This window comes from Crocuta crocuta, unplaced genomic scaffold (assembly GCF_008692635.1).
Source record: "Crocuta crocuta isolate KB4526 unplaced genomic scaffold, BGI_CrCroc_1.0 scaffold246, whole genome shotgun sequence".
In the NCBI taxonomy this organism is placed as follows: Eukaryota; Metazoa; Chordata; class Mammalia; order Carnivora; family Hyaenidae; genus Crocuta; species Crocuta crocuta.
The window spans coordinates 4078152-4089974 of NW_027531902.1; the positions used below are offsets into that span (position 1 = coordinate 4078152).

At 56.6% G+C, this 11823-nt stretch overlaps 1 protein-coding gene across 1 annotated transcript in view; it reads right to left on the reverse strand.

Moving 5' to 3' along the window:
* Positions 1-2878: 2878 nt before the first annotated feature.
* The window catches only part of KCNK3 (potassium two pore domain channel subfamily K member 3), a 52910-nt gene continuing 43965 nt past the window's right edge, over positions 2879-11823 (reverse strand). Inside the window, 2 exon segments of the mRNA XM_077774117.1 lie at positions 2879-3183; positions 3185-3677. Coding sequence (XP_077630243.1) covers positions 2904-3183; positions 3185-3677 — 773 coding nt within the window. The 3' untranslated portion in view covers positions 2879-2903.

Genomic DNA, 11823 nt, shown 5'->3' on the forward strand with positions numbered 1-11823 from the left:
AGGTGGTCTCAGGTACGGGTGAGCCAGCAGGAGCTAGGGTCCAGTTCTGCCTCGGCCACCCTCAGAACCGTGGACCGGTGAGGAGCGGGTCCCAGGAGCCCGCCGGCAGCTGTGAGGAGCTTCCAGGAGCACATCATGAAAACTGGCTGTGTCTTGCCTCCTGGGAGAGGGCGCAGGGGTCACCACCTCTTTCCTTGAGCTCTGAGCCCCCAGTAAATAGGTCTCTCCCTATATATTTCAAGTGACCCGAGTGAGTAGATGGGGGGACTTGGAGAAGATGCCCCTATCACCTTATCAGCATTTCAACCTGCCGGGAGCAAACCATTAGCGGACAGAGAAATCAATCTAGTGGGTTGTGACCAGCATTTTATAACACGAACTAGGTTAGGAAGTATTAGAATGCATTGGCAATAGTAGGGGTTAAGTATTATCTCATGAAAGGGAAATAGGTAGGCAGCGAGGCATGCAGATAGATAGAAATGGGGTTGTGGTGGACGAGGTTACTGTAGGCCGTACTCAGTGATGTGTGGAAGCCTCTGGCACCAGCCAGGAGTGTGCCTCTGCTCCCTGGGTCTGTTCTGGGATCTGGGACCCCGTCCCAGGACGAGTTGCCCCCTCCACACCCGGAGAGAAATATACCCCGAAGACAGGCGCCTGTGATGTATCTCTTTCCGACAAAGACATTTTTGTGTCAATCAGACCACTGAGGCCAGGGTCCCCACTGGTGAAGGGAATCCCCACTCTGGCAGATAGGCAGGTGTCACTGTCAGCTGCGGTGTGTCTGGCTGAACTGTGTAGGCTGTGTGAGGAGGGGGGAACAGGACTCAGTATTCTCAGTTCTGGTTCTAACCCTGGGTCTGCCACTCGCTGCTGTGTGACTCAGGGCAAGTGACTTGCCTACTCTGGGCTTCCTCGTCTTCATGTATGAGGGAACGACTGGACCAGGTGGTTTCTCTTCTAAAGTCTTATCTTGCTCTCCTGGTCATTCCAGGATGACAATGAGACCATCTGGATCTTGGAGGAAAACACAAAAGGGACCCCCCAGCGTTGCCCCTGGGGCTTCTTCCTAAGACCCCGGAAACAAAGAGTGTAGTCAGCTTGTGGTGTGTCAGCTAGATGTGTCTGTAGACCTCGGTGGGGAAATGGCTGTTCCTTGGCAGTGCCAAGGGGATACGATACAGAGGCAGCTGAGCCTGAGCCTGGTCTCCATGGACAGCATTTATTAGGCGCCATTCTCATTGTGAAGACAGATAGGCAGGAGGGGCTGAAGGGAGGGCATGGCAGCCGCAGCCTTTGGGGTCCAGGGGCTGCCCGGGGTGGGGGTGTGGGCGTGGGGGCACCCACGTGTATTGCATATTCTGTGGCAGTGTGCCCAGGCATAAGGCATCGGGGAAGCAGAAAGGCTGCCTGCAGTGGGGAGGGGGGGAGGGGGGAAGCAACACTGGCCTTCTAGATCCCTGGGCAAGACCCAGCTTGGAGACCAAGGAGTCAGCCATGCTCTGCTCAAGACCATTTGGCCTCCTTCCTCACCATCTCCCTGCAACTTTGGTTGTGGCTCCCTCGGGACTGACGGGACAGGACCCCTCGAGGGCAGGGTCACACGTAGGACAGAGGCAGCCAGCACTGTCCCCCACCCCCACACATAAACACACCGGTCACCCCTGGGTTCTGGGCCTCCTTCTTGGCACCTGGGCAGCCAGCTCCTCCACGCTGAGACGGGATTGACACACAGGTCGGACTTCTCTCAGGGGTTCCCCGAGGCCGGGGCACGTGGCTGGGGAGCGGCCGAGGCTTGCCGCCCTTTGGGACCCTGTCCCCTCATCATCCCTGAATCCCAGGGCTGGTCTTGCTCAGCAGTGGTAGGGAGCTGCCATGGCAACAGCATGGGAGGGCAGTTCCGAGTGGGGGGATGCCCCTCACCCACCCCAATGCTGTCCAGAGACAAGGCACCACCTCCAGCTGTGGGGCCCAGTGATGGAGCCTAGGGTATCACCTCCATCTGCTTGCTCTGCACCTGGGTTTCTGGGTTGCAGGTGGGGTCGGTGGTGGGCTACTTGGGACACAGGCACCAACGCTGGCTGTACAGCCAGGGATAATGTCCCACTTGGATATGCCTGACGGTTCTCTAGCTCATTCTGCCCAACTCCCAACCCCCTGGAGCCCTGGCTCCTTCCTGCCTTTTTTGTCGTGAGCCTCAGCCCTGCCTTGCTGCCCTACTGGCTACTGTGAGAGTGAACTGAATGGGGAGCCAGGGCAGGTCTCAGAGGCTGAAACTCACTCCACAGATTTAAGAGTAGGTCATTGTCAACAGCGGCTGGGGACGGCAAGTATGAAGTTCTCTGTTTGATTCTAAGGGCAGCGTCTGAGGCTGGAGGCCAGTTAAGCCTCATCTAGTGGTAGGCTGCCCTGTAGACTAGAGGGCCACTCTCTCCCCCTCCCTCCTCTGTCCCTCCTGCAGCCTGCCTGTCCTTGCTCTGCGCGGCCTGCCTTCTGGGGACTAGCTTTAGGGACTGCTGGGTTTCCACTCTCTTCCTAACTGCAAAGCCATGCAAAACAACACAAAGGTAGTGGGGGGCTGGGAGACACAGCTGGGGATGAGGAAGGGGAGCGGGGCTGAGTGGGGGGTGACCTGAACAAAGACACCCTGGCTTTTGGAGCCTCGGGAAGGTGGGAGACCTGCCAGGACAGAGGTATAAATAGAGATGCAAACTTACACAGAACACGAAGTTCCCTCCGGATGGGGGAGGGGGGAGTGGGGGGTGGTCTGGGTACCAGCAGGGCCTCTGAGAACGGGGGAGCTCCTTAGATTTCCAGAGGGATGGGAGGCTCCCAGCTTCTGCCTTCCCTCCCCCACCCCCACCCCCCCACATTTCCCATNGGCGCTCCGGGCCCCGCAGCGGCGGTCACACGGAGCTCCTGCGCTTCATGAGGCCGCGGAAAGTGGACAGGCTGTGCAGGCCCGTGGACACCGAGCTGATGGCGGAGCGCTGGGCCCCGCTGCACAGGCAGCGGTGCGAAGGCGTGTCGCTGTAGCGGCCGCCCCCTCCCGGCGACGAGTGGCTCTGCTCGACGCACGTGTCGGACGTGGAGAGGTCCCGCGGGATGATCATGGGGATGGAGTACTGCAGCTTCTCGCGGCTCTTGTACCAGAGGCACGAGCACATGGACTGGAAGTGCAGCAGNCTCGGCGTCGCGCTTCTCGTCCTCGGCGTTCATGGTCATGAAGCGCAGCACCACGAGGTTGAGGAAGGCGCCGATGACCGTGAGGCCCGTGAGGATGTACACGAAGCTGAAGGCCACGTACTGCGGCTGCGTCTGCAGCGCCTGGTCCTTCTGCAGCGCCACGTAGTCGCCGAAGCCGATGGTGGTGAGCGTGATGAAGCAGTAGTAGTAAGCCTGGAAGAAGGTCCAGTGCTCGTAGTAGGAGAAGGCGGCGGCGCCGATGCACAGCGTGCTGATGCACGAGAAGAAGCCGATGAGCACCATGTTGGCCATGGACACGTCGGCGCGCCGCATGCCCAGCCCCCTCTTGGCGCGGTGCAGCAGGTACTTCACAAAGGTGTTGATGCGCTCGCCCAGGCTCTGGAACATGACGAGCGTGAGCGGGATGCCCAGCAGCGCGTAGAACATGCAGAACACCTTGCCGCCATCCGTGCTGGGTGCTGCGTGGCCGTAGCCTGGGGGAAAGCCGGGGAAGAGGAGAGAAAGCACGCGCTGTGGGGCCGCCCTTCCAGAAACCCTGCCCCTTCCCTGAGGTCTCTGCCCTCCACCTCCCCGGCCTCTCAGAGACAGGCCTCTCCTTCCCGCCGAAGAGAAGACAGCACATGATTAGGGGCACATCCTCGACCCCGCACATGGTGCCAGTTCCTTGCTGATGCACCTGGTTAACCTCATAGGGTAGGGAGGAAGGAAGGAGGAAACGGGGAATATCAAGCGCCTTTTCCAAGGTCACACCGTTTGGAAGTAGAGCAACCTTGCGTTTGAACTAGAGTCTGTTTGCCTTCAAAGACCTAACTGGTTTCTAAACCTAAAGAAGGAGCTGATTCATGGTGCTGTGGGAGCCATGGTCCAGAGGCAGCAGGGATAGTGTGAAGGGGGCCTGGCAGGTCATTTGGGAGACCTGATGTCTAGTTCAGTGTTTGTGGGTTTTGGATCTGTTCCTTGTCCTCTCTGGGCCTCAGTTTTCTTGACTGTAAGGGGTGGAGGTTGGATAGCCTGTGATTCAGTGTGGAGGGAGGGAAGCCGAGGCATGGATGCTGCCAGCCAAAGCTTATGACAGGTAGATGGCAACTGGGGCCATCCAGTGTCCCTGAGGCAGCTGGCCTGCTAGTGTCAGGGGGCAAGGGGATAGTGCCTCTCTGCCAGCTGGATGCCCTGGTGCTCCAGGGTCTTCATCAGCCTGCAGTCTGCTGCCCCAGGACCATCCTCTGCGCCCAAAGTGGGGTCTGTCCTCATGGGGAGGTGGCATTGCCCTCGTTAAAGCAGGGCCTCTGCCTATACTTCCAGATGTTACTATCACCAGCCAGACAAACCCACCCCCATCTCCTCCCTCCAATGCCCAGCCCTCACAGAGCCAGGAGCCAGGCAGAGCTTCCCTCTGAGCCAACCAGGAGATGGCCCTGCGTCAGGCGCTGTGCCTGGAGACCCGGAGGGGAAGGGGCCCTGGATGGGAAGTCAGAAGCCCTGGGCACTAGTTCTGGCCCTGTCACTAGTGGCTGTGTGACCTTAGGCAAACTACACCCCCTCTCCGAGCCTGTTTTCCTCATTTGTAAACTGAGTCTGCTGGCCCTGGCCCTGCTTTTTTTCACTAGACTATTAAGATTTATTACTTTTAGTCATAGGATTGTTATAATAAAATAATGCTGGCTGGCAGGATTTCCCGTTGTTCCTCCTTTCTAAGCCTTATCAAAATGTAACCCAATGCTTCTTCTTCCATGCAGCTGTCCTGGATTCCTCCCTGCAAGTGATCTCCTGTGTTTTGAGTGGCACTGAGAATGTTCATCTTTGAACTCCAGGGCCAGTATTACACCACCCCTGCTCTATCCCCCCATATGTACAGCTGAATACAGGCTTGGGGTGGTAGGGTGGGCACTGGCTGGACCTTGTCCTGTTTCTCTTAAGCGTCTCCCTCCACATTGCCTGCCGTGTCCATGGCGTATGCCCAGAATATGTGCATGGCAAGGTAGGATACCATGTGCTTTGGTGTCTGGTCTGGATTCAAATCCTGACTCTTTCAAGGACTGTCCGCTTTTTTTTTTTTTTCATCTTTTAAACCTCTGTGAGCCTTGGTTTCCACATGTGTAAAATGGGGCTAATAAGTAGAACCTGCTTCCTAGGGCTTTTCGGGAGAAATAAATGAGATAATGTGCATAATGCACTTAACCTAGAGTCTGGTACATATCAAGTGTTCAATAATGGCTCACTATGATTAATAATGAGTGAAGTGCCAGATTTCCCTCACGTTTCCCGCCTGGGGGGCAGCTCAGTTCCAGTAAAGCTGGCATCTCCAGCAGCCCAAGGCCACTTGAACCTCAAAGCTCAGGGAGATCTGGGGACAGTCTCTTGGAGTGTGCGAGGTTGTGGGCTGCCCGTAGAATGGGCTCCCCTACCTCCCCCCCCTCCCACCGGGACACCTAGCTGCGTGACTGTGTCACTCTGTGCCAGGGGCTGGTGAGCTGGTGAGCTGCCATGCCGGGCCTGTCTGCATCCCAGAAGGGTGAGAACAGATTGTGCCCGCCAGCCCAGCCGCAGAGGCCAGACCACAGCTCACCTCGACAGCTGGGCGGGCCCTGGGCCAGAACGGCTCCTTATCCTGTCCTTCCCTGTCCCCCAGGCCCGCACCGCACTGGGCATGGGGGAGGGCATGGCATCGTGGATGGGGCTGGACAAGGGTTGGGTAGCATGGGCCCGGCCCCAGCTTGACCATGCGCTGGCTGTGTGACCTCGGGCAAATCCATTCCCCTCTCTGGACCTCTTTTGCCCTGTGTGCACTCTGGGGGGGGGGGGGGGGGTTGAGCCACAGCTATTAATACCCAGCCTGGTTGCCCGACGCAACATGTAAGCTAGACATGTGAGTGCTTTAGAATCGTTGGGGTTGGTGGTGAAGCAGGGGGGAGGGGATCTCACAGGGCGAAGGCTGCCTGAGGGTGTGGTCTGGGGTGGGGCCACCTGCTTGGGCAGGGGAGAAGGACCCTCTCTCACTGCCACCTCCCCCCTGCCCTGTGCTCACTTTTCCCATGTCAGGAGAGCTCAGTGTCCACAGGCCTGGCCTCACTGTAGCTGCCCGCGAAGTCCCCCAGCTGCAGAGGGGCCCTCGCTGGTCTCAGGACAGCCTACGTGCCAGCAGACGTGTGGCCACCTTCTTTCCCTGGGCCTGTGCGCATCCGCCCTGTCTCTGCTGGCTCCGATCCTGAGTGTGCCTGTGCTTTCCCCAGCTCCCAGCGGCGAGTGCTGACTCCGTTCCCTGCCTGCGCCTGTTGATGCTCACGCAATGGCACATCCAGGTTTACCCGAAGCCTCTTCTCCAGCCAGAGCCGCGTGCCCCACTGTCCTGTCTAGGGTGTCCCCAGCCTGGATGTGCCTTTTCCTTCGGGTCAGATACCCCACCCCCCTGGGGCTCGCCGTCCCCGCCACAGGCCGAGGCTTGAGGTCTTATCCTTCAGATACATTTTAAACCTTAATCCTGAAAAACTTCCACAAGGCCATTATTCTGACGATCTCTGTTTTATAGCTGAAAAGGGCCGGAGAGACCTTGCGGGTTGGCCAAGGCCTCTAGGACTTTCTGACTCATCGCTCATTCCGATGCCTCAGAGCCAATTCATTACCCAGGAAGGGTGACTGGGATGGGAAACTGAGGCCCCGAGAGGAGAGTGTTCCTCTGGGAAGTGCATCCTCTGGCACTGCCCCGAGCCAGATGCGGCACGGTGGCTACTGGAGCGTGATGCCCAGGGAGCCAGAGGCTTCTCGGAGTACCTGGCCCAGGGTCCGCATACCCCCGTCCCTTCGTCTGTTCCCCTGTCGTGGGGTAAAAGGGCAAGGGAGCTGTGAGGACCTGCTGACGTGGGCGCCCTGGGGCAAGCGGTGCCAGCTGGGATGGAGCCACTCCCGGGGGGCCCCGGGACTTCTGGGAAGTAATGGGGAGTTTGGCAAGGCCTGTCTGTCTGCCAGCAGGCCCGCTGCTGGCCTGGTCCTTGCCCACATCAGGCGTGGGTTTATGAGAGACGGGGCAAAGGAGAGCCCCCATCGTCTCCTTGCTGTCCAGCTCTGGGAGTCTCTGGCGAGCGGGTCCATCTGTCCTTGTGTGTCACGGACACACAGAAGCTGTGCTCTGCGGCAGGTTCCCTGAGGACCCTCCCTCACAGGACCTGATGGGCTGACCAGCCAGAACTCATGTCCCGATCATGAGACTCAGAGCACTGACGGGGCTGTCACCACCCCCTCCTCTCCCAGCCACTCTTCCTGAATCCACCAGACTTACAGGTTCTCAGAGCCAGAAAAGCCATTCTCAGAGATCAGAAAAGCTGATTGAATGACCCAGTCTTTATGTTGTACAGAGGAGGAAAGAGAGGCCCAGAGAAGGAAAGTGATCAGTTCCAGGTCACACAGCAGGCGAATGGCAGAGCCAAGACCATAAGCCAGGATACTCAGTTCCCAACGCAACACTCTGTCCTCTGCCCTCTGGCGCAGCGTGACCAAGATTGACTTGTTCGTTCAACAGGGGCCCAGCAGTCCCTGCTTAGGAGCAGCTAGGCAAAGAGACAGCACTGAAACCTGGCTGAAGACATAGAATCCACCTGAGGAAGCCAGTTGGCTGGACATAAAATTAACTATGTGGTCAGACATAAGTATTAATTTTGGGTATCCAGGGCAGCAGGAAAAATGAGAGGTTGGATAGAAAGCCCTGGGCGTCAGTTTCTTTGTTTTCCTCCTGGTATCACTGAGGAGCTCAGAAACTGGCCAAAGCTGTCTTCCAGGGCGATGCTCTCCCTATAGCCTATTTCCTCCCAGTTAAAGCACAAATAGCCAGTCTGAACCCTTGGTGATGGCCCTGGCTGGACCGGGCTCAGCTGCCTGTCCCCACTGACACTGTGTGCCTGTCCGCCTGAGTGCTTGACCTCCAACCCCTGGCCCAGTTGGCCACAAAGCCAGAACTCTGGCCATAGCCTTGGGTGGAGAAAAAAGCATGGGGCTAAGGAGGCTGGAGATCCAGGGGTCTGCCCTGGCCTTGGCCGTCACTCTTCTTGTTCCTTGAGCTACTCCTTTCCTCCTTTGTGACCTGTGGGATAGGGCAAGATAAAAATTTCCCACCAATTTCCCCCTCCTTTTATTTTTTTTTTTCTGCTAACCCACCCATTTGTAGATCCTAGATTTTGAAAGATTTTATTTATGAAGCGCGTGTCAATCAGTGCAGCTACTACAGAGAGCAGGCCCCGGAGAGATCATTGTGAAAGCAATAATGAATTCTTTCCCCATCACAAGTAATTAAGAACCTACCTGCCAATCAGAACTTTTGAATTAGCAGGGGCTGATTCCAGAGACCGAATTCACTTATTGTTATGCTTTCGAAATACTGAACATAGATATTTCTATTTTCTGCAGGGGATCTCGGCAGCTTAGTGGCGTAGATGACAGCGCAGTGCCTGGAGCCAAACAGCTTTCAACTTTGACCAAGTAACGGAATCTTCTAAGTGCCTCAGTCTCCTCATCTGTAAGATGGGACTAATTATACTTCTTAGAGTTGCTGTGGGTATTTTGAGGCGTGGGCAGACTTAGGATGCTTAGGACATTGGGATCGATGAATATTCATCATGAGTATGAATATTTTGGGGAGCATCAAGATTAGATTCTGGTCTTTAAAGTTCTTTCTAGCACCAGCAGCCCATGATTAGTGTTTCCCAAAGTTAATTTCCTGGAACACCAGTTCCACGGGCTGTTCGTAAGTGTTGGATGAGGAAAGGGTTGCTTGGCTCAATTGACCTGGATGCTGAATTTAACAGGATTTGTGGTCACTGGTTTATGTGTAGGCTTTATCAGAGCCATACATGTGCAAGGTTGGTTAAAGTCGGGGGGTGGGGGGGAGGAAGGTGCTACGTTTTCCCACTTATTTGACCTTTGAGCTCTGTCTTTATGGTATGCGCTGCGGGACAAGTGTTTCTGGAAAACAGTTTGGAAAATGCTCATCTAGAGCATCATGAACTCTAAGGGCTTCCTTCTAGGTCTCTGACTCCAAGATTCTCAGGTGCCCCGTCCCTTTTGTAGATGAGAAACACACAGCCCTTGGCAATGCCTGGCTGCACCCTGTTTCCTGGTTCCTGGTAAGCCTGGTTATCTAATGTAAATAAGGGCACCAGTCGGGCTAATGTTTGCCCTGAGGGAAGATGGATCAGACCTGTGGCCTGAGGCACCCAAAGGCGGTGAACTCTGGGCTAAGCTGGGCTGCTGCAGAGCTGGACAGGGGAGGGGGCCTGACCTTGGAGCTGCCTGGGCCTGGTGGGGCAGCCAGAGAGAAGTGGGGGCTCGAGGGAGACACAGGCAGCCAGGGGACTAGGTGCAGGACACAGGTGCCCCCCGAGGGAGGCTGGGCTCTCCTGCGGGGTCCGCAGACCACAGTCAGGCCCAGACCTGTGGGTCCCCTCAGAAAGGCCCACTGAACACCCTGCCTCCTCAGGGGCCTGAGGCGCAGACAGGGAGCTGCCTGCTTGGTCTGGAGATGACAGCAGTGTGGAGCCAGGAGGTGGGATGAGAGGCCCGCAGGAGTCTAATGGGTGTGTTAAAGGAGATGAGGCGGAAGGAAGCTGGCCGGAGTGCCCAGGCCCTTGGGAGGAGGGAGGAGGCTTCCTGGTGGAGGCGGGGAAGAGCGTGCCCGCCTTCTCCTCTAGCCTTAGGGTCCAGCTCAGACAACACCTTTTCCAGAACTTTCCTGGATTCTTGCTAGCACTGGAGGCTCCCTTTGTCTGGCTACAATGCTCACCTTTCTGCTCTCAGGGCTGTAGACAAGTTCTGTAGGGCTCTGAGCTCCCAGGGGACCAGCAAGACCCANTGACTTTGGCTCAGGTCACGATCTCACTGTTGGTGAGTTCAAGCCCCTGTCAGGCTCTGTGCTGACAGCTTAGAGCCTGGAGCCTGTTTTAGATTCTGTGTCTCCCTCTCTCTCTGCCCCTCCTCTGCTTGTGCTCGGGTCATGATCTCACGGTTTCCTGAGTTTGGGCCCCTGCCTTGGGCTCTGCTCAGGCAGCGCGGAATCTGCTTGGGATTCTCTCTCTGCTCCTTCCCCACTCACGCTGTCTCTGTCTCTCTCAAAACACATAAATAAAACTTAAAAAAAAAAAAAAAAAGAAAATGCTGTTCCACCCAGAAAGCTGCGAAGTCTGGGGTGCAGTTGAGAGGAACCTCCCCTTAGGGGGGAGGGGGGGTGGCCTTGGCAGGAAGGCCTTTTTAGTGACTCATACCTCCTGTCTTTCCAGTGGCCCTGGGGCCCTGCAAAATGAGGTTAGCTTCAGGGGCCCAGGAGGAATCCCCCCTTCCCTGGGCCTGGCCAAACCCTGATGCAGCGAGGCCTGGGTAGCCACCTCATGGACCTGGGTTGGGGGGAGGGACCTGTGTGCAGCACTGGGTCTGGAGTTTGTCCCCTCCGGGCTAGAGCTTTCAGGAAGGACAGCTCTGAAGCATAGCACCCTCCCTCCCTGCATCCCGCCCCCTTCCAAGGCCTCTTTCCCATCTTCCCAGCCCCTTTTCTGGCTCTTCCCCTCATTCCACACAGGCAGGTGCTCTTTTTACTCCTGATTTCCCACCAGACTTTCCACCTGTAGGCTCACTGCTCTGTCCTGTCTCTCTTTTAGCTGTACCCCATCCACAGGTGCCCCATCGCTGTGATTCAGGGTCCTCTGCCACTCCCATCCCCCACCCTCCCTGGGCCCACGTGGGATTAGGGGGAGCAAGGAGGGGGGAGGGTGCTGGTGTCATGGAAAATCCCTGCGGCGGCCAAGGTCAGTGTTTGCAGACACAGCCTGGCCTGGAGCCAGGCCTGCCTCCCTGGCCAGCTCCCTCCGGCCTATCCCAGAGGCTGGCTTTACACAGCGGCCCTCAGAGGCAACCCAGGGCTGCTCTGGGTGCCTGGGGCCATCGGGGCGATCAGTCTTGGAGGGGGAGAGACTACGTAGTTCAAGACACTCATTTTCTAGATAAGTAGACCTAGAGAGGGACGGGGACTGGCCCTAGGACATGATGCGTCCCTCACAGAGCCAGGACTGGAATCCAGGGCCTTCTGTCCTAGTCAGTCCTTGCTGCAGAGGGGAACATCCTGAAGACTGTTCTGGTAGGCAATGGAATAGTGAAGGCTGTGGTAAAACCCCATTAAATCAGGAGCTAGCTTGAGGTTGGGCTAGACTTGGAGTTGGTAATGGGGCCAGGGTAAGTAGGCTCTGATGAGCAAACCATGGTCCTTGACCTCAAAATGCGTTCTATTTGAAGTGAGTCAGATGAAACATCTCGGCGGAAGCCCTTCGATGTCCCTTATGAAGAAGAGGCTGTTCTTCCACACATTAGTCAAGTGCATGGCCACGGTGAGAATGATCTTAGGAAGAACTTAAGACAGGGCCTGAAGGAGGGCTAGAGGTGGAAAACTTTAGTTCGCATGTCAGGAGGGGCTTCATGGAGGAGGTGGTCTTGCCCTGAACTCTGAAGGATGGATGGGAAATGCAGGGTTCTGACAGAGGGCAGCTGCTGAAGCAAAGACACAATGCAAGGAGACACATGGCATGTTAGGAGCAGAGAAAATACAGCTGTCCGAGGCTAGTGGGCATTCTCACAAAACTGAGAGTGGAG